This window comes from Ptychodera flava (assembly GCF_041260155.1).
Source record: "Ptychodera flava strain L36383 chromosome 3 unlocalized genomic scaffold, AS_Pfla_20210202 Scaffold_26__1_contigs__length_13983176_pilon, whole genome shotgun sequence".
NCBI lineage: Eukaryota > Metazoa > Hemichordata > Enteropneusta > Ptychoderidae > Ptychodera > Ptychodera flava.
Window position 1 is genome coordinate 4,211,767 of NW_027248280.1, and position 24,335 is coordinate 4,236,101.

At 36.4% G+C, this 24,335-nt stretch overlaps 1 protein-coding gene across 1 annotated transcript in view; it reads right to left on the bottom strand.

The window, feature by feature from the left end:
• Nucleotides 1–2,352: 2,352 nt before the first annotated feature.
• Nucleotides 2,353–24,335, bottom strand: part of LOC139126063 (protein white-like) — a 29,415-nt gene continuing 7,432 nt past the window's right edge. Inside the window, exons 4-18 of the mRNA XM_070692122.1 lie at nt 20,202–20,273; nt 19,597–19,695; nt 18,231–18,398; nt 17,363–17,531; nt 16,379–16,480; nt 15,165–15,193; nt 14,296–14,401; nt 13,312–13,443; nt 9,530–9,622; nt 8,861–8,918; nt 8,194–8,271; nt 7,369–7,474; nt 6,785–6,885; nt 5,808–5,890; nt 2,353–3,554 (exon numbers count right to left, since the gene is read on the bottom strand). Coding sequence (XP_070548223.1) covers nt 3,435–3,554; nt 5,808–5,890; nt 6,785–6,885; nt 7,369–7,474; nt 8,194–8,271; nt 8,861–8,918; nt 9,530–9,622; nt 13,312–13,443; nt 14,296–14,401; nt 15,165–15,193; nt 16,379–16,480; nt 17,363–17,531; nt 18,231–18,271 — 1,218 coding nt within the window. The 5' untranslated portion in view covers nt 18,272–18,398; nt 19,597–19,695; nt 20,202–20,273 and the 3' untranslated portion in view covers nt 2,353–3,434. The remainder of the gene's footprint in view (nt 3,555–5,807; nt 5,891–6,784; nt 6,886–7,368; nt 7,475–8,193; nt 8,272–8,860; nt 8,919–9,529; nt 9,623–13,311; nt 13,444–14,295; nt 14,402–15,164; nt 15,194–16,378; nt 16,481–17,362; nt 17,532–18,230; nt 18,399–19,596; nt 19,696–20,201; nt 20,274–24,335) is intronic.

Consider the following 24,335-nt stretch of genomic DNA (forward strand, 5'->3'; position numbering starts at 1 on the left):
ATTTACTTATCTAGTCTCAAAGCTTGTACTGAGGCCTGTCTTTCTTCTTTAATATGACAGACAGTGTTTACAGTTTCCTTGACGAAATATTGAGAAGAAGTTTAACCTCTCCAGGCTTATTAATCACGCTGAGTGAGTAACTTGTGAAAATTTTGAACCGTTATAATCGACGTTTCAATAGCTTTAATTTCTGTAGTGTACTGTATCATTTTAAAAAACGTTCAAATGAGAAGTTTGGATACCAATGCCAACTCTTTGATTCGAGTTTTGTATAACCTTTTTTGTTCAGTTAAAATATGCCTTTTTAAGGCAAATTATTCTGCTGTGTACTGTTCCCATCTTTGGAGTACATACACCGAGAAATGTATCAATGATGTCAGAGTTTCACACAATAACGCTTTTAGAATATTGTTTGGTATTAGACACTTGTCGAGTATATCAGAAACCTTTGTCGGTCATTGATCATGACATTCAAAGTACGGATGTCCCGTTCTAATTTCTATTTACGTTTGATTGAAAGTTACGAATAACCTGATTGAAGCAGTTTCCATCCTTTGATGTAATTCGACACAGCAACTTTTAGCGCAATACTTCTAGCCTGTGTTTAGTATTCTTTGTTACTTGTGTTCGATTGTGTAAAGTATGTGCAGATTTTTATAGAGTATGTTTTGTGGGTTTTTGGTCAAGCACGTTCTCTAAACAAAAAGTAAATATAAAAATATATTTGCAGGCAGTTGCGCAGTAAAATCAGCGGACGAACAACTCGCTGACTTTTCACATTGGAATCAAATGTATATAGAAGGGACATTTCATCTGACGGCACAAAACTCAAAGTTCAGACAAAATCAAATTTATGATAATAAGTTGGGAAACAACATTTATTTCTGGTGTGTCGTCAACCAGGCCACAGACTGAGCTACCCCGGCGCAATGACCTGGTGTCCTATGAATGACTTTCTCCCGTGTGTCCATGTTGAACCATCGGACGATAGTTTGAATTGTAAACATCAAGCCGATTGTCTAAAGTGTGTGTTACGTTATGATTTAGGCAGGAGGCGTTATTGAAAGAGCCAAAACGTCATCTAATGCAGCATCGTTATTCAAACCCGTGTTTTGAAGGCTTCAGTTCAGGTTTAATATTTTCTAAACTTAAATTTCCTCCCAGTCCCAACTGCCACTGGGCAAAATTAAGTAATATTGGGCGCAAACTAGGCTATAGTACAATAACTCATATCACTGGGTCGAGGTTATGATGTATTCATTCACAAATAAGGCCAACCTCACCAAGGACCTCCTACTATTATGACCTAGTGATTCTTAAGGAGATTCGTACCTGCCAAGGCGTTTGCATATTCATGCTAGACGCTTGCCTGATCACCCGCGTATGACTATGCACGTTTCATTACCGAGCTGTGGCTTATAATGTCGCATAGTACCATGACTGAAGTCTCTTCCCATCCTGACGTAGGTATATATTTTGACGAGAAATATCACAACTGCGCACACCATGTAGCTGTTACCATAACAACGCTATCTTAACAACGAACCTCCTGTAGTTGTACTGCCATTATTAGTACGCATTCAATGGAATTGCTTGCGTGATTGGATTTATGTTCGCGAGCTATTCCGTGCTATCGATGAAAATTGAGCTGCTCACAAATTGTGCGCCCGAAACAATCGGTTTGTATGGTGACGCGACCGTTCGACCGTTGAACGTACGCGGTCAAATGTAGGGCAAAATGCCAACATTTGAATTTGCATATGGTTCCAGAGTCATTTGTATTTTTCCCATTATCACTGCCCTCGCATTTGAGTTATAATTTGCGGCACACTTTGCCCAATATTGGCAATCGCGTGTAGTTTTTATGTACCTACATTGTGTTACTACCCGCGTTGCTAATAGAATTTTCCATTTATAAACAAGGCCAGAGCGCGGTTCGGGCCCTTCCGCCGTACGACCGAAGTGCGCAAAACCTGTATCAGGTCCCTGAAGATTATTATTAGATGTCAATAGATGTCATGTGACTCTTTCATACAATATCGTCGCTTTCAGCGGTGGTTGCTGGTCAACGTTTGGTTACATTAAGTAATTGAATACAAGAGGTATTTAATAACTACCTTCATTTTGTTGCGACCCGCGTTACTGATCGAATGTTCCCCTTATAAACAAGGCCAACGCCCGATTCGGACCATTCAGCCTTACGACCTAAGACCGGCGCAATACCCGTATCAGGGCCGTAACATTGTATACACTGCATACATCTCTTCTATACATGTTATATCAAGACACATTTTATGCAAAGTGCAAAAATATGCGTTTGATGTTGACAGAATCATTCGACAAAGTTGAATTACAAAGCCAGGGTTTTTTGTTTTATTTTTTGTGACAATCATATTTTAAATATTTAAACTGTCAGGGGGCTTCTTGATATCCCTTCTTCACAATGCAAAAAAAAACAACAACAAAATCATTGGCTCAACAATTCAAGAGGTTTGTCTGTATTATGTTGATATCAGAGTCAAAATGGCGGGTTTATGGCGCATTCCTATACTAAGGCCTTAACCGTGGATGCGTTATTAAAAGGAACTTATAAATAATATGTAAATACTTAATAAAATGACTGCATACTGACATTCGCTGATTTCAGTGTGTGTCCGAACCGATCAAGAGTACAGAGAATCAAGATATTCAACATAAACATGAGATATATGTGCCTTCAAAAAGTCACAAACGTCAAAAGTAAACTTTAATAACGTATACATCTTAAAGTAATCTTGAAAGAAATAATACAAAGATAAATAAACTCCCATTGAGGCAATATGCGCCTCGAAAGTGAAAGACATAATTTTTTTGCTCAAACTTTCCTCAATGAAACTTTCAACCATTCTTTTACCAAATCATGACTACAAATTAGGCGTCATCGTGCAAAGTCTGAAACTGGAGAAACAAATTTCCTAATATTTATCGATAACTGAAATCCAAAATGGCTCCCATCTCTTCGCAAATTTTCGATTTTCAAAAAAACTAAGACGGTGAAGTTTTCTTGCACCAGCCGAAAAGAGCTTTAGAATAATCCCCCACAAGTGGTATATCAGAAAAGGATTATAAAAATTTAAAAGTCCGAACGACTTTCCAAGAGGCTTATTCTACCTTAAGAAAAACCTACGACAAGTTCTACTCTTTACAATGTTCATGTTATGTAAAAATTATTCATAAGATTAATCGTTTCACATCGTAAATTTGCGCCATATTTTCAAATGATGAGACTAATATCTCGACATGTTGTCTTTCCTTGTCTATACGCTCCATTGGCTAAAATTTAGGACAGCTGTTTTCTGTGGCATTGCAGGCTATAGTAACTTCTTACAATTCAAAGTTAATTCCTGCGTCATACTTTCGTCTATTGCATCTAAAGCGGGAAATGTCGCTCTTTTTTATCCGCCTGCACGATGACCTACTTTCAGATACGTTCTAGCAAGCAACAGTAAAAACGCCGTCAGCTGATATACGATGGCTAGTATCACCAACATTGTCACATCCATGGAAAAGTGTTCCTGCAACATGGAAATAATTTATGCATCTAAATGTACAGTTTATCACGAAGGGTTTCCAGTGGCTACATAAAATGTTGTTACCATTAAACTAAGTTTGGTCCTTCCTAAAGCACATGCATGTCGATAGAAACACGGACAGGAACACGCACAGACACACAAAAATAATTATATAAGAAAGATAGGATGTGTAAATAATATATATATATATATATATATATATATATATATATATATATATATATATATATATATATATATATATATATTATATATATATATATTATTATATATAATCCCATGGTATTTTTCTCTGTTTGACGTCATCGTATACGAGTGTTTTTCGCGGAGCCGTACAACTTCGAGCCGAAGGCGAGAAGTTGTGCGGCTCCGCGAAAAACACGAGTATACGATGACGTCAAACAGAGAAAAATACCATGGGATTATATATTTATCACATGAACAGTCTTCTTATTTTTCTTTTGACGTAGATGGATCAAAATTATCGTAACAAATTGCATGAATTTCGTCGCGATTTGTGTTTTACTTACGCGGATTACTTTCATTTAAAGAGTAAAGCGGCCCGTCACCCAGGAGATACTTTCATTCATAAATCCCATCAAGCTGAAATTTGCTACATTACAGGGTATCTCCACCAACCAGACGTACGGATTCGGTCACGTGAACGTGTCAATCATTGTCTCGCGCTGTATCGATGCCAAGACAAGTTGGCCAGCGGCGGACATAGCTTTCACCGTGCTAGCGACGGATAACCATAGTATTCAGAGTTACTTTATATTTACAATTATATTTATGAAGTAAATGAGACGACACGATCGAAACAGTAATTCTCATTCCCAGAGATGCCGTGGCTTTCAAAATATCACACAAGTTTACGACCTTTGCGAGCGCGAAAGATTCCGTTCGATGACACACTCATTGCATGTAGGTGCCCACAACGTTGCCGTCACCGGTCTCTGCCGTGCCGGTGTCAACTCGTCAATCCCGATCTCGGTCATCAATGTTTTCGTCTTACGAACTTTGATGTTTGCATTGACACATATCTCGTCCATGGATACATCCTAATTTTGTTGACGGAAACTCTGTTTTGAGTGTTGTCTGAGTCAACTTTCGAAGTACAGGAAGTACATGGGATTCCACAGCGCTGCACACAGCTCGACAGCTTATGTCGTCGCTACAGCATTATACCGCGCTGCAAGTTTGATTCCGAGCGAGACTTTACGGAGTTTTTGTGTGATTAAGGAAATTGATCGTTGTTAGTCGAATGACTTTAGGCTTGTGCCTCCTATGTCGCTTTCCCGTAGATTATACTATACTCATTTATTCAGTTTGAGGTGTAGGTTTCGGTTTTATCGCCAACCGGGATCGCAAGGTACGACGTCCACACGACTCGACTGGAGCCGAGACGTTACTGGGCCATTAAAATAACGATCGTCGGTATCTCCATTCGATTCTCGGGAAAAGCTATTGTTTTAACGACTTGAAATTTCGTTGGACAAATATGCCTTCTATGTTTCCATGTCTGGATTTATCGGGTCACCTTTTTGTGAAAATAACGTGTGAGCTAGCACGGCATCGATCACAACAAATCTGTTCGTATCGCGACGTATGACAACGGTACCATGAAAGAAAAAGTTCCGGTTGATGACGTACAACAACTGGGGTAATTCGGATTTCTTATCCGTCCTGTTCTACGTCACACAGGTGGGAATTCGGGCCAGTTCATGTGATAATATATATATATATATATATATATAGAGGGAGAGAGAGAGAGAGACAGAGACAGAGACAGAGACAGAGAGACAGAGAGACAGAGAGACAGAGAGAGAGATGTTACAATTACAACTTTGTTTCATAGAGTTTCCGAACACTAGTAGGCTGGTTGTAATCGAATGTCGACGATTGCAGAGTCAAAATTAAGATTAAAGATTGATAGATAGATAGATAGATAGATAGATAGAGACATACATACATACATACATACATACATACATACATACATACATACATACATACATACATACATACATACATACATAGGTAGGTAAGTAGGTAGGTAGGTAGATAGGTAGACAGACAGACAGACAGACAGACAGACAGACAGACAGACAGATAGATAGATAGATAGATAGATAGATAGATAGATAGATAGATAGATAGATAGATAGATAGATAGATAGATAGATAGATAGATAGATAGATAGACACAAAATTTCAAACTGTTGAGATACTCACTGGATAAAAACTGTACATTTCCAAAATAGCATCACCGTCCGGCAGGCAAATATTCTGAGTTTTATTTAAATCCAAGTCACACACTGGGAAAAAATAAGATTAAAATGTAGCCTTAACTTTCTGTAATTTTCTTTGCAGTTTTTTCTCAGTACATTAACTTGAAGTTCTTGTTCTACTGTCAAAGAAAAACGGTCAAACATATGTGTGCCTCGTTTGCACTGCGTCTATAGGTGTAGAATGCAGTTATTGTTTATATTTAAATTTAAATGCGGACCAGAACTCGATAATAAACTCGCTTCGCGCGGTGATTATCTCCAAATATGCTAATTTTATCCTAGAACTCTAAGATTTGCAACTAAATATCCTCGCTTGCCGTTTAAAACCTCTTATTAGATTTCGCTTGCTCGACAATACAGAGTTTTAGAACACACCGATCCCATAGTGACGCTCTCACACTCCCAGTGTACTGGGAACGTAGGGAAAATCGACGCATTACTCCAGGTATTAAACAAATCAAATCTATGAATTGAGTTTGTTGGTGTATTTTTCTAAAAGTATAACCGATTTACCCCATTTTTTGATTGGTAGCATACTGGTTTGAGTATCTATCTTGTAATACTTCATAAATATATTCAACCGCGCTTCCCACTATAGAAGACAACTTTACCATTTTAAACAATAGGGTTGGGCCAAATCATGACGATGAAACGCTGAAAGATAGGATGAGTGGCGCGAATCTCTGTACGACAACTGTATTTCGCACGAATATTTTGCTACGGTTTAAGGCATTCAATATAAAAAAAAAACAGATCGACTTACTGAAAAGTTTTTATCAACGTTTGGCTAGGGCACATTATACCGTGAATCCTAAACTTCCCCAATTGTCCATCTGGCTGTTGATGGCTAAGTTTATATTATTATAATTCTCGTTTAAAAATGTTGCCTTCCATACATCAATGTAACAGATGTAGTCTTACCAAGCTTTCCGTATCCATGCCACTGATTGATAGATATAGCCTCGTAACCATATCTTGGGTATGATAAGAACTCAAACCAACGCAGATACACAGGGATTGTACTGTATTTGAGATAAATGTTTGGTCATGGCTTTCTACAACAAGGTGTAGACAAATTTCGGGTCGTTTTTTTGACATTATCGCTTGTACTTCACAGAAAATGGTGTATCTGACAGAGAAAGAGTGGCTGACGTCTTACATGGAGCGCGCACATGTACGTGACCTGGATAGGCTGACACAATAAAAAGGTTAAAATTAGATGGTACGGGAAAATCAAATTTTTAATTCATATAAAATAAAGTAGGTCTGTGTATGCGATCGCCAAGTATTTCCCTTTCGTGTGACGTCATCGGTGATTCGCCTACTGGCTCGGAATGATACTACCGCTGTGTTTGGACAAACCCTGGTCTTCGATGATGTCATACGTTCGGAATACTGGGCACATATATATATATATATATATATATATATATATATATATATATATATATATATATATATATATATATAACTACTTTATGAAACAAGTCCATTGATATACATACGCTACGTTTATATAAAATCCTTCGAATATATTTAGTGGCATAAAAATGCACATAGCAACGACCATAGCGACGCCATACGATGTACAAGCCGTGGATATTGCAAAACCTGCAATTCAAAGACAGTAATGAAGATAATGTAAGGTATAAGCACAAAGTCGTATATATTTAGCGATTGAGTAAGATGTAAATGTTCAGAGAATTTGAATTAAAAAACGGACGGACGCCAAGTATAGAATAATGTAAACAATATAGACGAGTGATTGAAAACATCGGATCAAGGTAGAACGCGCCTCGGCGACAGATATTCGGCCTCTCAATTTTTTTTATTTCTTTTCTGATCTACCAAATATGGGGGTTCATTTCGAAGCCCTTTGCGAAAGAAAAATTTTCACCGTCTTAGTTGTTTGCAAATGGAAAGTTTAATTTTTTTCCCATAGAGGTAGCACAGGGCCATTTTGAATTTCAAGTTTAGGCATATCTTGGAATTTTTGTTTCCGCATTCCCAAAGTTGCACCGTGACCCTTGATTTTTATTCTTGATTTTGAAAGGGAATGTTGAGATATTCCTTTGATAATTTGGGCGAAAGTTCAAGTGTTTTACTTTCGAGGCGCATATTACTTTAAAGGTTTATGGTTCGAAAATCAATCATGGTTCGAAAGTCAACCACATTCAAAAATTTTTAAGGTCAAATTGACGATGCACTTACTGACACTGTGAATTCAAATGAACCAAACACTTTACTAAAACCCTACACTGATATGTATTGGCCGATTCCAAGTCTTGGATGACAGATATCTGACAGGTGTATTCACGGAATGATCTTACCTAGTGCAGAGCCGGCAAGTGCGACAATGAACAGCAACAACAGGTATGTAAAGAATCTTTCAATCTCGGGATTTAAACCTTGGAGAAGATAAAGCATAAAGATAAACGCGTGTAAATATCAATGAATCAGTTTAAGAAATTTGCATGAAATCTTCCAAAGTACACCGAAAAGTTAGACGCTTTAATTTTCACATTTTTCAGCATTGCCGTAATAATGCAGCGTTTGTTGTTCTGACTACTGAAGCAAAGCTTCAGATGAGGATCCCATGCCGAGTAACAAAAAATGTTACAAAGTCTACTTATTGAGGATAACCACAATGAGAGGTTTTATAAATAATTGTCGGAACTACACCGAAAGTTATTTTTCTGAACAGGGAGTACAGTGCTTCGGCCTAATTGGGAAGAGAGAGGGGGAGGGGGAGAGACAGACAGAAAGAGAGAGACAGACAGGCAGACAGACAGTCAGAGACCAGAATTTGAAATTTGTATGATCGTGTGCATAGATTTACATAGTGACTGTCACTCTTCCTCTCTACCTGTCTATGTCTGTCTGTCTCTTTGCCCGTCTATGTCTGTCTGCCTGTCCGTCTCTCTATCTGTCTGACCCCCTCTCGTGATCGCTGTGGCATTCATCAGAGAGGTGATGTGTTTATGTTTCACATTTTACCTGTCATCCAATATGAGACTGATCCGGCCAAAATTACTACTGTAAAGGATACTGGAATCTGCAACAACGAAATGCAAGTGTTTTTTGTCGAGATGGGCATAAAACTATTTTGCGACATTTGTCAGTTGTTGCTGTTAGGTTTAGTTGTTCTGTGCGGTGACTTGGTGAAATACTCTACTTCTTGAAAGTACAAGTGAAATGCGTCGGCTATGAAAGCCCGTAAAGGACATTTTGTAAAGCAAACAAATGTAATTTATCTCGTGCGCACGGAATGACGAGATAAAGTTGTTGTGTTTTTTTTGCTTTATCATAATGTCCCTTACGGGCTTTCATAGTCAGCAGTCAATGTTCGGAGACAAATATTTACATTGTACAATGTAATTCACAAAATACTTGTACGGCCGTGAATTGAGGAGATATTCATGCATGGTGTATTCCGGCTAGCACAAACATTGCCGCATGGAACCACCGTCCTTACTTCACTATATTTAGCGCATAACCTAATATTGTTTCCTGTGGTTCAGAAAACGACAAAATCGTTAGCCAACAAAACTGCCCGAAAACAAAACTGGTGATATGACGTCATTGACAATCAATGGATATAATTGTGAAATTCTAAACTAACGCTCTCATTAAAGGTTCTGAAGGGGAAATCCATAATATACTTACGTCAATTAGACATTTCGCCATAATATAAGCATCTGTTCTGTACATCCCATTAAAATGTTCACGAAAGAATAGGATTGCTTCTGGTTGTACACTCTGAAACAAAAGATATGAATTACTGTACATATTAAGTGTTGTGTCCAATATTTTTTCAAATATGGGGTACATTGTAATTAATAATATAATCAGGAAGAAACTGCCAAAATTAGCTGAGAATAATTGTAAAATGGTAACAATTTACACGATAGGATACTATTGATACAAACAAAGTCAGGGAAATATAAAGAGATACGCTATAGACGAAAATGCATTAGCTCTGGCAAGCGTTGTTAAACCAATAACGTAGTATCTAACCGATAACGTATGAAACCCGATAACGTTGTAAAAAATTATCGATAACGTAGCAAATCAACCGATAACGTAGTAACGAACCGATAACATGGTAATTTTTTCTAATCGATAACGTAGTAAATATTTACCGATAACGTAGTAAGTTTTCCTAACCGATAACGTATCTACAAATTTACCAATAACGTATCAGTGAACAAATAACGGATTAAATCAACTTATAACGTAGAAAATTCAACAAAAACAACCAATGATGTATCAATGAACTGATAATATCTGATTAAGCGATTCATTGGGAGCGAAAGATCGATCGATTTATAGATAGATAGATAGATAGATATTAGATAGATAGATATTAGATAGATAGATAGATAGATAGATAGATAGATAGATAGATAGACAGATAGATAGATAGATAGGTCGATCAATAAATCGATCACTCAATCGATCACTCAATCGATGGATCGATCGATCTATCTATCTATCTATCTATCAATTTTTGATAGATTGTCGGGCGGTCGATAAATATATGGGCAGGTCGATCGATAGAACGAAGGATCTATCAATTTGATAGAAAGATAGATCAATTAATCGATAGATCGATCAATCGATTCGATAAATTGGTCAATAGATATATAGATAGATAGATTTATAGATCGATTTGTTATCACATTTTCTCGTACTCAATTTTCTTTTCTTCTATTTATTTTTTCCGTTTAGCGTAAATTGTTACAAATTTCTGCAGCAAATCAATCGTGTTTCGACTCATGGTAGTACGAACGACTGAGTTGATCTAAATGTTGTTAAACTACTGGAATAGGTTTGGGAAGTTGTTTCTAGTCTTGTTTATAGTAGCTATACAGTTAAATTCCAGTTGGGTAAAATTCAAAGAGATAGTATAAGTACTGATGAAACAAAGGCAGGGGAATGAGCGGCTGTTGGTTTACACAGAGAACCCTACCGAGAAAGAAAACTATTATGTGTATGTATCGGCTACAAATCAGACAGTATGGTTGTAATAGCAAGATTAGAAACAACTTTCCAAACCCATTCCAGTAGTGTAGCAACATTTAGATCAAGTTAGTCGTTCGTGCTGCAACAAAAGTTATACAGGCAAGTCATGGGAATACTTTGCTTTGCATAAAAATGTGATTATCAGAAAACATTTTTAACAAAGTAATCTGACCAGCTCCAAAACCGAAGACCTGTTTTCCTTTTGGAATGTTTTTTGACTCTGGCAGACCAATTGCAATACCGCAATCACCGACAGCCAACATCGCAAATTTCGCACACATATTGGATACGTCACCCATAGAAGTAACTGCGTATCAGTGATTAACCAAAGAATATTTATGATTTATTCGTAAAATTGACGATTTGTCATGTTATTGAAACTTTCCATATGGTGTATTTGAAAAAGGTAAGCATATCAATGAACCTAATATAAATGTATGAATGAAATCTTGTAAGGCCAAGAAAAATAAAAAGTTTGTTTCTCATGCAAGACTTATGCAAAAATGATGTGGTGATGCAGGTTTTTTCTTCTATTTTTTTATTATTCAACCTACAAGAACGCGCAAATAACATGAAAACGACAAAGGAATGCACGAAGAGATAAATGCACAGCATTTTTGCTTCAGTGTTTTTGTATAGCAACAGTTCTGCGGTTTGACTTTTACTGCAGCAATGCAGTTCTGTCAGCTTAATGAAACAGTGACATGTGTATACAGTTCTGAATTGAATGTTAGTGTCACTTATTTTGTTTACAGTTCTGTTTTATACAACACTGTGTTATGCAATATCCTCGAGTATTTTTGGTGTTTTTTTCATTTTATCCCTTTATGAGCAGAAAAAGGGTTGTCGCGGTGGCTCTCAATTGATGCGCGCAAGGATGAGAAACAAACTGTTTTATTTTCTTGGCCTAAGCGGTTTTTTTTATCAGTACTGTATTCTGTACGACTACTCAAAAATTTTGCGATGTCTTCGTAATCCTACTTCAAATAAGATGTGACGACGTGAATCACGACAGAAAGGATAAAAAGGAAAGAAAAAGTAATATGTTGTCTACAAAATCTGTTGCTTAATTAATGAATTTTGATTATAAGGATTCAATTGAGCAATGAGTCCAGAGTTACCTGTAATTCAGTCCCAGAATAAGAGTTAGATTGTAAGACTAATTGCCATTTTGATATACTGACGTTGTAAGTGACGAAATCTTATAATGGGTCATGTTGAAAACTTTTTTCCAAGTCCTATCAACTTAGAAAGTGTGTCGATAAATACACTCACATGTCAGTTGTATCTTTAATTCATCTTGCAGGAATGCTTATATTAGTTCGCATTTCCCATTGATGAAATTCGATTCGTGATGTCTGAGTAATAACACCAAAACAGTATACTCAAAGTATATGTAACTCTTAAGGTGTGGCCGATCGATTTTGAGAAAAAAACGAAAGATAAAACACTCATTAATATTCAGTTAGTTTCTATTTACTAATACTTTATAGGTCGATTGATAATTTATTTGCTGACTTGATGCATTGTCAGTTGATCGGAATCTTTACTCATTGACTTAGCTAGGTTATTGGTTGATTTGAAACATAATTGGTAGATTTAATACGTTATTGTTCTCACATTATGGGTTGATTTGATACACTATTTCTCTATTTATCTATCCGTTGATCGATCTATCTATCCATCGATATATATATATACATATATGTGTGTGTGTGTGTGTGTGTGTACACAAAATATATATATATACATATATATATCGTGCTATTAGTCGAGCAATCGATCAATTCATTCAACCATTCAATCGATGGAAATATAGATCGACTGATAGATCAGTGAATCGATCGATCAGTCGGTCGATCTATCGATTGACCAATAGATTGATCGATCGATCGAGGATAGATCTATCCCTATGAACCTATTCCATGAATCACTAAATCCTATATATTATCAGTGGATTTGATAAGTTATCGGTAAATTTGTTGATACGTTATAAGTTAGAAAAGAATTACTACGTTATCGGTCGTTACTACGTTATCGGTTGTAACAAGCGTCTGTCCCTACTTGTACGTGAATATTTTTAACAACAGACATGACCCTTACAAAAAGCACAGCAAATTTCACGGGCATGTCTGCACAAATACGCCATGCTTCGATGCATATCGCTTTGAATGCGTGCCCTTCCCTCTTGTAGGTTTTGGTTGTTCAAGATAATGTGGCAATGTTGCAGTTTTTCAAGTTAACTGTGCGTTCACCTATTTCTCGTTATCAGTATCGCAAAGGAGTTGAAGAGACTCATTAATGAGGAGGGCAAGCGCTTTAGAGGCCCATCATTAAGCATTTGTGGACCACAATATTTCAGCTCAGGTCATCGATATCCATCAAAATAACATCAAGATGCTGAATACTATACAGTTACCCACCCGTATTGTTTGAAATAGGGAGTTCGTGCCAACGAGGTAGATCATCAAAGCCAACATTCCTTGGATACTCCGTACGCCACTCTGCGAGTATGGAATTTGAGAGTAGGCCAAACCAAAAACCAGAGACAAGGACTGAAAAGCGGGAAATTTGAGAAGATCTGTTACACTTCTAGAACACTTAAATATCGCACACGCCACGCCATATATATGCATATGTTTGCAATGCTTATCTAATACGCTGTGTGTTTTAGGATCATCTTGTTCTTGTTTTTAATTCGCCAAAGTTTGGGCTTGTGGGTATTTATAGAAAATGATGACCATAAAATGAATCATTTGTATCATGCTACCATGCGTAATTCTGATTGGACGAAGGCTCATTCCACCGATGCTGAACTATTCATTTTAGCAGTGCTGAAACGGTAGATAGATAGATAGATAGATAGATAGATAGATAGATAGATAAAAATGATTATTATATATGTAAACACATGCTTAGATTTTTTAATCCCCGTTTTAGAAGAGCCTGACTGTATCTTTGGCACTTTCCCATACTTGCACTGTAACTCTTTGTCGTCTCTGTGTTGTCGTTGGATACTGCGTGCGTGTGCTCGGTCTCGGGCGCTGACTTTTCGACGTTCACTCTCTCACACGTCCGTTTTCTGCATTTAGGGCTAAAAGTGGCGAGAACAACCCGATAAGACGACAGAGACACACAAGTTGATATAAAATAATAGCTAATCACCCATACCAAAGGCAGGTATACACTCGATTTTGGTACAATTCTCTCCATATGGCACTTGTCTATCTCGGGCTCGTGCCACATGTTGCGAATTGTACCAAAATCTTGTGTATACCCGCCTGCGTCTGGGGTTATTGCTTAAATAAATCCGGTTGAAAGCAACTAGATTATTTTCATCGGCAGTCGATACCTGAGTTACAACTATTTTATTAATATTGTTAATTCTTTAAAGTTGAAAGTCTTACCGAAACCATGCACAATCGAGCTTTCAGTGTTTCCCTGTCTCTCCATGCATATATTCCACACCTCCAGAGAAGGGCTACGAACTGTGTTCGCCAGCTGTTTTTATACCTGTCCAGATGACACGATTTAATAATATCAAGTTTTAAAACAGTTACAGAACAGCGTTCGGAAAGTTTGAATTATACTGATAAAAGGCCTTGAAGAAGGTTAAAATTTGATAAATTATATTTGTTTCGGTGGCGACATTTTGAAACCGACTCAGAGCACAGATTTGGCAAAATGTTTTGGTCTTTAAATGGCAAGATCCAGGTATTTAACGTCCCATGGTCAATTACTGACAATGCATCGAGTTACTAACATAAGCAAGCGATGTACTTTTTTATATCAGAAAAGCTGCACATAATCTACGCTGTTTAACAAACGCTCAGAGTTGGTTTCGAAATGTTGTTGCCATCAAATGAAATATCATTTATTAAATTCAACATCACCTATAAATAGAATTGTACCTCCCAAAAATATAAATGAGAGTGTAGAGCCAAGAATCCCTTCACTTCTGAGTATTGCAGGATGCATGAAACTTAGAAATTTGTGTTACTATTTATAACGGTCTGCTTTTCGCGCCGAACACTGTAATTGTCCACAAGGACATCTGTATACTTATATATATATATATATATATATATATATATATATATATATATATATATATATATATATATATATATATATATATATATATACAATTGACATAATGGATATTTTTGTTTCCTGTGTCGGTGAAAATAAGACAAATCTTGAAACGCCTGTGAAAATAATTTAGCGACACCATAGTCCTGGCATTTATGGGTTGGAATGTAATGTTATGACTTACTTTGATTCTGAATTGCGTTTTAGCGTTTTCTGTGAGGAAGAGAATAAAGAATGGCTTCTAAGGTGTCGTGATATAACAGTATATCACAAAAAGCAATACATACAAGCATTTATCAGTGCATTACATTCTATGTGTCGACTGATCATTGTGCACACTGGCCTGATCTTCATTAAAGGGAGGCAGTCGACGGAACTGCGTATGTGCGAGTTTCTTGTTTACAAACAATGTATTTTATGCTTTATATATATGGATGGATGTACCATGTCAACATTGCTGCAACATTTGAATTTTACGATGTACATTATGACAAACATGCTTTAACTTTCATCAATCGCCAACGTACATTGGATACAGCTAGTGTTTAAATCGGTTGTAGAGGTACCTAGTGACCTTTAACACATTACCTTGAGTACACTTTGTTCAGACTGTAGAATTTTTGTTGTCTGCTATCTGTGTGGATTCATTTTGAAGCTCGTATGCTGAACAAAGTTTTCATCGTATTTGCTTTTTCGAAAATGAAAATGTAAAATTTTCTGTAAAGCCTTGACACGCACTATTATTGACACTTATAAAGTCAAAATTGCTTAATCAGAAGTAATATCAGTCTCTAACACAATATTTACATGCCTCGATGTGAGTGCAAATCAGTGTATGGATTTGAATGGGAACATCCGGAGAGTTAGCGAGGCAGTGAACAATGTACTGACCGGTTTCCATGGTTACCCCGTCCGGTGAAGCCCTTCGACGTTTTCGGCGTCAAGGTAGACGCTTAAATCTAGATGTACAATATCCTTGCGCTCTGCTATTTTGACTTTCGTTAAAATCTGTTTTATGCTGGACGATGATGGTAAAATTGTTTGAGAATGTCATGTAGCGTTAACTTTGAAGAGGCATGTATTAAAAAATATTATTGCCTGAATACATGGGTTTATGTGCCCTCTCAGCTGAAGACACTTTGCCCTCCTTGCGTCTGACAAATTATCACCTGCTCTCAGGCAAACGAACCCATGTTTAATATTTCGCCCTTGCTTTGATTCCTGATTAAGAATGATGACGGTTCGTATGCGAGAGGAGATTTTGAGGGAAGGTTTAAAGACAAATTCTGCCTTAAAGATATATCTATCAATTTGAATTACTCGGATATTTTGAACAGATGACTCCAGCTCATACCTCGCCATTCTTAAAGAAACAAGTGAGATTCATGAAATACTTACTTTGCTAGACTTTCTTCGTATTCTACCATTCAACGTTCGGTCGTGAAGAACTTCTTGAACTTTGTTGTGAAAATTCGATCCATCGAAACAATCGCATATTGTCTAGCAGTTAAGAATGAAAAAACTCCCGAAGCATGTTAGCGGTTGATGGAAATTATAATATTAGCCCAATTAAAGTGTTAGTATGGTCACGCTGTTGTAGAATTCTTTCGAGAGCACTTAGGTAAGTCGTACTTATTTAGGAATAAATCGTGAAATTTCACGAGAGGACATTTTGTGTAATATCACTGCAATATAAGACAAGAATACCACTTTGGTCAACTTAAAGGGACATTAGCTGTACCTTTTGACTAATTTTTCTCTACTCTGTTTCAATGTATCAACTACAGAGTTTTACTATAATTCGATCAAATGACCAATGCCCGGTGTCCTGCTTTCCAACACAGCCTGTATATGTGAAATTACCATTGTTATTGTTGATAAATGTATTCTAGTCCGGACCTGAATACAAATTTAGACATAACAATACAGATTATACTTATACAGAGTATATTTATTAGCTAAATATTAGGAGTTCTCCATCCATAGTTCAGGGATTCAAACCAGAACTGCAGATGATACACGGAACAAACAAACTTAAAAAATGACCAAAGTTACAGCTAATGGATCTTTTATAAATATAAACGATCCATGACCTTTATACCAGATCCATTGGTTTCTTAAAATTTTTAATGGTCTGTTTCCCGCCTTACACGTGTCGAGTGAAAACAGACTGTTACCATCTCTCTCTCTCTCTCTCTCTCTCTCTCTCTCTCTCTCTCTCTCTCTCTCTCTCTCTCTCTCTCTCTCTCTCTCTCTCTCTCTCTCTCTCTCTCTCTCTCTCTCTCTCTCTCTCTCTCAGGTGATAAGCTATTTTTGGTGCACAATTTTTGTTATAAATTGACAACCTGCCCCTTGCGTCCTTGTCAAATGCAAAACGCTCACCTGCATGGTGTCTGCATTTGGATCATCCAGGTCGGTTGATAATAGTTCAATGAAATAATCAGCAGGGTTATAGCTGTCTGGACAGTCGTAGCCAATACCATGCAGGTAATTTACCAATTCGTCTCTTGGACCCATGTACGCACAGCGCCCTTCAGACAACATCAGTATACTGCTCAGTGAAGATGATTTAATGATAGTTACCTGGCGTTTTGGTATTTCAATGGAATGTAAACTTGTTTATTAGATAGAACCAACCAAGCAACCAACCATGCATGCATACATGCATACATACATACATACATACATACATACATACATACATACATACATACATACATACATACATACATACAAACGCATGCATGCATGCATGCATGCATGCAGACAGACTTTGTCGCTAACACAAAACATTTACACAGTACTATATGAAGGCGGAATTACGTAATTTCTTCTAACATGCATCCCTCATTTTATCTCCATTTACCTCAACGTTATAGTTACCAAGCGTCGTATTTAATTGATTCGAGTTTGTTGTTTCTGTCGACTTATTACATATAATTCAAGTATTTCTTTGTATAACGTCGTCGGATTCAAGAGTTTTTTGCGGAGCCGAAAAGTTAAACGGTTCCAAGACGATAAACGAAAAATTTTTAGCCGTCATGTTCTTCGTCATAACGGGTAGCTACTCTTGTGAGATAATGTGATGTGATCTCTAGCAAAGGTAGATGCTACAGAAACAAAGATAATACGAAAGAGTATGTGTTCAAACAATACTATCTGAGACAGAAAAAATATATTTTTAAAAAAGCGATTATAGAGAAGCAGTGAAACTTGAATACGTTAATGACAGTAACTACGTTTTACTTACTTGTCAATCTTTTGAAATATTGTTGATGATGGCTGGTGCATGGTACATATACACAGTATGTCCGTTGGACGACAAATCGCTCAATTTGCTGGCGACAACTTCTGCCATAAATATATCAAGTCCTGTTGTAGGACCATCACAAATCAATATGGGCGGGTCGGTTAAGATCTAACGATACAAAAATCAATAAATGTTTGAAAATTTGGTTGTATTGCACGATTTAATTTTTTCTAAAATCCCGAAGGTTGTTCATATTGCTGCTTGTGCAATTATTTTGCATTATTTTAAATTTTCATCTGTATACAAGTGTTCACTTCACTGCTTTTTTTAAATTTGCGATGAGTAATGAAAAATTAAAAAGAGTGAGACCATTCTCTGTTATTTCTATTCGTTCTTTTTTATTTAAAGTAATATCGTTTGGGTTTATGTAACACTACGTAGTTTTGGTGCATAAAGTGTACCAGGGTAGCATTAGCTGTGTATCTCATCAGGCTGAAAAGATTAGGGTAGCTCCCGGGTACCAGCAATAGTGTCGCATTTAGGGCCAACAAGGTTTGAGTAACATCCGGGTATCAGCATGTTGTCGCATTAGGCCAACAAGGTTAGGGTAACATCCGGGTACCAGCAAGGGTGTCGCATTAGGCCAACAGGCTAGGGTAACATCCGAGTACCAATGACGGCAAAGTAGGCTGACAAGGTCGTGGCAGCACATGGTAGCATCAAAAGCATCACATTAGCCCGAAAGATTAGGGTAAGTTGCATTCGGGTATCATCAGCTGCGTCGACGTCCCATTTGGCCAACAGAGGTAAGGTAGGGAACAGGGATATAACCCTTATCCTGTCAAGTTCAATTTTTCACCATGATGTCAAGTCTGTTAAAACTAGTGAAACACAGCATGTTCCATATGGTGCATTTTAACATTAGTGAGCATCTGAAGACCACTAACCAAAAACTGAATATTTTGAAACCACCGTAACGTTTATAGATCCTATGATTATTTTATGGACTGAAGCTGTTATCACAAGCTACGTGGGTCAATATGGTTTTTTGCCAATATCGAAATTGCCAGATAGGGAAGTGTCTGGCATTGAAAGGGTTAAAGCATGCACATGACATGTGAAACCCCTCCACGTTTGTCCCCATCCCTGCAATGAAAGTTTGAAAGTGCGAAAACACGAGAAGGAAATTATGTCAACGTTCAAAAAAATAAGATAAATCGCTAAAATATGTTAAAAGTTTAAACTTACTGATACACATATTGAATTCTCAAAGAACCATATAAATTTTCTAGCAGTTCAAAGGTCACGAGGTCATAGTTTTCATGATTGATCAATGATATACTGATAAAGGATTGTAAAAACTGACCTCTGCTGCCAAAGATAGTCTTTTTCTCTCGCCACCCGATATCCCGTTCGCAGTGCCCGCTTCACCGATCCTAGTGCTGGCGCATTCCGTAAGGCCAAGCTGAATGGGAAAGGACAGAAACTTCTAAGCATGCTTTTGGTAATAAACAGATTTTATTTTCAAAGCGACGTTCTTTCACTGAGCTATATCGATGACATCGAATGTTACTAAAATATTAACATCTATCAAATGAAACATAGCACAGTCGAAAACGATCAAATGAAGAAATTGGACAAATCATAAACAATCTATGCACGTGAAAGTAATTTTTTATATTCTTGGTAGAGAACTTATACAACGTCTACAAATTAGTGCAGTTTTGAAATTGTAAATTCTACATGAAGAATCGACAAACACATATTTGGGACATGACAAACTAAGGAAACGAACAGAACCAACGGAACAAAACGAACAAAGTGGTGATGTGTACGATAATGGTATACTGTGTCTTCCAACTCCTTTTAAACTTCTGCTTGGTTTCTGTCAATGTAGCATGGAAGAAATTATTATAACATCACGGTGAACAAAATGAATTCAAAATTGATTTGATTTCCACATTGCCTTACCTCTCCTATGACTTCTTCCACTCTTTCAAATCTCTTTTTTCTGGTTATTTCCCGATCCATTCTTAACTTTGCCTGAGAGAGAGAGAGAGAGAGAGAGAGAGAGAGAGAGAGAGAGAGAGAGGAGAGAGAGAGAGAGAGAGAGAGAGAGAGAGACTCAGTAGGTCGGTGTAAAGAAACAATATTATTCAACAAGGAGAAGGCAGGTTATAACCATGCAATACTGTTGGAAAAGGTTGACCATGCAATACTGTTGGAAAAGGTTGACCATGCAATACTATTGGAAAAGCTTGATGCATGTGGCATGAATAAAGAGTCAGTACGGTGGTTCAAGTCATATCTGTCTGGTAGAACTCAGGCCGTGAACGTGAACGGTACTCTTTTTAATAATAACTCAGTTGATTGTGGAGTACCGCAAGGCTCTATACTGGGGCCTTTACTTTTTTAGCTCACGTGTGTAAACACGTGGGCTATTGTCATAGCGATGTCTGTCTGTCTGTCCGTGTGTGTGTGTGTGTGTGTGTGTGTGTTAGTGTGTGTGTGTGTGTGTGTGTGTCTGTCTGTCTGTTTACACGATAACTCAAAAACGCCTGAATGGATTCAAGTCAGATTTGATACACAGGTACAATATACTACTTGCAAGAACTGATTAGATTTTGGTTAGTGTGGCTTGCATATTAATGAAGTTATGCAATATCGTTTTTTTCCGTACAATGGTTTCCCTATGGAGATGGTAATTACAGTGTAGACATATATCAAGAAATACTGCACAAAATTTCATGAAACTTTTCACAGATGACAATCTAAGAACATTATGATGATACTGTGAGTGTCATGTCAATTATCTTCTCATTTGCATATTTAATGAACTTTTGTTATTAGTGAGATAACTCTGAATTTCCTGCATTAAACTTGATGATACTTGCAACAAATATTGATCTGATATATATCTAATTATACTTAGAAGCATTAGGCAGTGTCAAGTTAATAAATAGCTCATTTGCATATTTTATGAAGGTCTGTAATTAGTCATATAACTCCGTTATAACATCACCAAATGTGATGAAATCTGCTGCAGATACTATTCCGACTGATATCTAACTGTAGTGTAAAGCATTTAGTAGTGTGAAATTAAGTAAGGGTTCATTTGCATATTTAATGAACTTTGTAATTATGTATATAACTTTGAAATTACGGCACCCAAGTCAGTGAAATTAGGTATAGATATTGATTTGATAAATGTCTAATTGTACTGAGAAGCATTTGGCAGTGTCAAGTTAACAAATGGGTAATTTGCATATTTTATGAAGTTTTGTAATTAGTGATATAACTCCAAAATAACTGCACCAAATGTGATGAAATCTGCTGCAGAGACTGATCCGACAGATATCTAATTGTGGTGTTGAGCATTTAGTTGTGTGAAGTTAATTAAGGGTTCATTTGCATATTTAATGAACTTTGTAATTAGTGATATTACTCCAAAATTACTGAGTTAAATTTCATGAAACTTTCTACAGATGTTGATCTGATAAATATCAAATTGTACTGAGAGCATTGAGCAGTGTCAAGTTAATAATTAGTTCATTTGCATATTTCATGAAGTCTTATAATTAGTCATATAACTCCGAAATAACTGCATCAAATGTGATGAAAACTGCTGCACATACTGATACGACAGATATCTAACTGTGTTGTAAAGCATTTAGTAGTGTAAAATTAATTAAGGGTTCATTTGAATATTTAATAAACTATCCTACTCTGAAATTTCGGCACCAAAATTTTGTGAAATGTGCTACAGATATTGATTTGATAAATATTTAATTGTGCTATGAATCATTGAACAGTGTCAAGTTAATTTAGGGTTTATTTGCATATTTAATGAACTTTGTAATTAGTGACATTACTCTAAAATTACAGCATTAAATTAAATAAAACGTGCTACAAATGTTGATCTGATGGATATCTAATTGTCCCATAAAGCATTGAGCAGTGTCAAGTTAATTAACAGCTCATTTGCATATTAAATAAAGTTTTGTAATTAGTGATTAAACTCTGAGAGTACTGTGCGAAGTTGAAAAAACCTGCTACATATAGTGATAACATATATCTCATTGTTCTGTGAAGCGTACTACTATTGATGAACCTGTTGTAAAACACGTGAGCATATTCAGTTCATATCTGGTTCAATGTATGTAAACGATATGCAATCAGCAGTGTCATGCAAACTGCTCTTACATGCTGATGATTCAGCTCTTCTTGTGTCTGGCAGAGATGTTGAACATATTCAACAAAACTTTTTTTTTTATTTTATAATTTTATTTCGGAGAAATAAGTTTAAACAGCGATCAAAAAAAGGACGCTGATACATTTACAGAGCAATAAGTACAGTTTAGAGACAAAAAACTAAACCATGGCATTACAGTGAGAAGAGACTTTCCCAAGTTACAGATGCTTTACATTATGTTTCAAAATTTCCCACTTCAGTAAAGCTTTCTCAATACAGTTATTTCTTTTGGAAATATACATTTCGACTCTTTTCATGATTCGCACATTTGTTTTCACAATATTAAAGGATGGGATCCTATTCTTTACCTTGCAGTCGTAAATAGTCTTCTTAGTGACAAGAATTAGGTGATTCAAAAGTGAGTTAAAAGATGCATCTCCTAAGAGAATTTGTTTGGTCGATAGAGTAGGAGGTGCATCAAGTGCAGAGCCCCATAGGAACAAAAAGGTTCTCCATAAAGTTTGCACACATTCACATTCTACAAATAAATGAAGAATGGTCTCGTCAACTTTTTGACAAAAAGTACACAAGTTACTGTTAACTCTGGGGGGATTCATACGAAACAAAATACGGTTTGTATAGAGGATATTATGATTTAACTTCCATTGGAACTCTTGTAATTTTGTTTCCATTGTAACTTTAAATGACAGTGCAAAGATATGACCCCACTCATCTTTATCTACAGTTAAAAATTGTGAAAAATACAGAATACTCTTTGGGGGAATAACAAAACATGTTGTGAAAAGTTTTCTAAGGGTCTTATGAGCACATTTTGTCAGTGGCATAATTTTGTTGCAGATTATTACACTGATAGGTAATTCTGGTCTAATTACTTCAACATTACATTTCTTCCATTTCGATGGAATTGACTGTAAAATACCTTGCCATTGTAAAAGATGATTAAGATTACAACCCATATCTGATAAATCAATCCATGTTTTTATATTATTATAACGGTTAAAGATGTCTACAATATACACTATACCCTTGTGGAAGAAAAACTTATCAAAAATTGACTGATTGTTGATACGGATTTCTTTGTTGTTCCAGATGATTTGTTGTGAAATACCAAAGTTATTACAAGGGTTTATCTCACTCCAAAATTCCAGCATTTCTTTGAAAAAACCTGGTAATTGAACAGGGAGAAATTTTACACTGTAATTACATCTGAAGATGAGACTGCCACCAAGTGGTTGTAAATAAAAATCCAGAAAAGTTTCCACGGTAATTTTGTCTCTGAAATGTAACGCTTAATCCATGAAATTCTAAAAGCTTTGTACAGTGCAAAAATGTCTATCATACCTATTCCCCCTTCTCTGATATCACCTATTAATGAGTCCCTACTGACCCTATCTGGGCCATTCCAAATAAATTTGTGAATAACACTGTTAATTATTTTGATATCTGAGAACTTGATAGTAATAAGGTTGAAAATGTACAGAAACTTTGAGATTATCAATGATTTAACTATTTGGATTTTACCAATTAAAGTAAGCCCTCTGGATCGCCAGTGGCAGAGCAAACGAGAAATAGAGTCGAATGGACCTTTAATATTTTTTTTATAAGCAGAAGCATGGTTATATGAGAAGAAAATACCGACAATTTTAATTGGGGTGTCAGGCCACCTTATACCAAAGAGTGCATCCTTTCTATGCCTCCATTTACCGAGCCACATATTCAAACAAAACTTAGTAAGGAATTGGGTTATCTCAATGAATGGCTAATTGATAATAATTGTCTCTTCATGTCGGTAAAACAGAATCTATCCTGTTTGGTTCTAGTCGAAAATTAAAACTGTGTTCGGAAATGCAGGTTCTCTGTGGGGATGTCAACATCGCTGCGAAAAAGTGTGT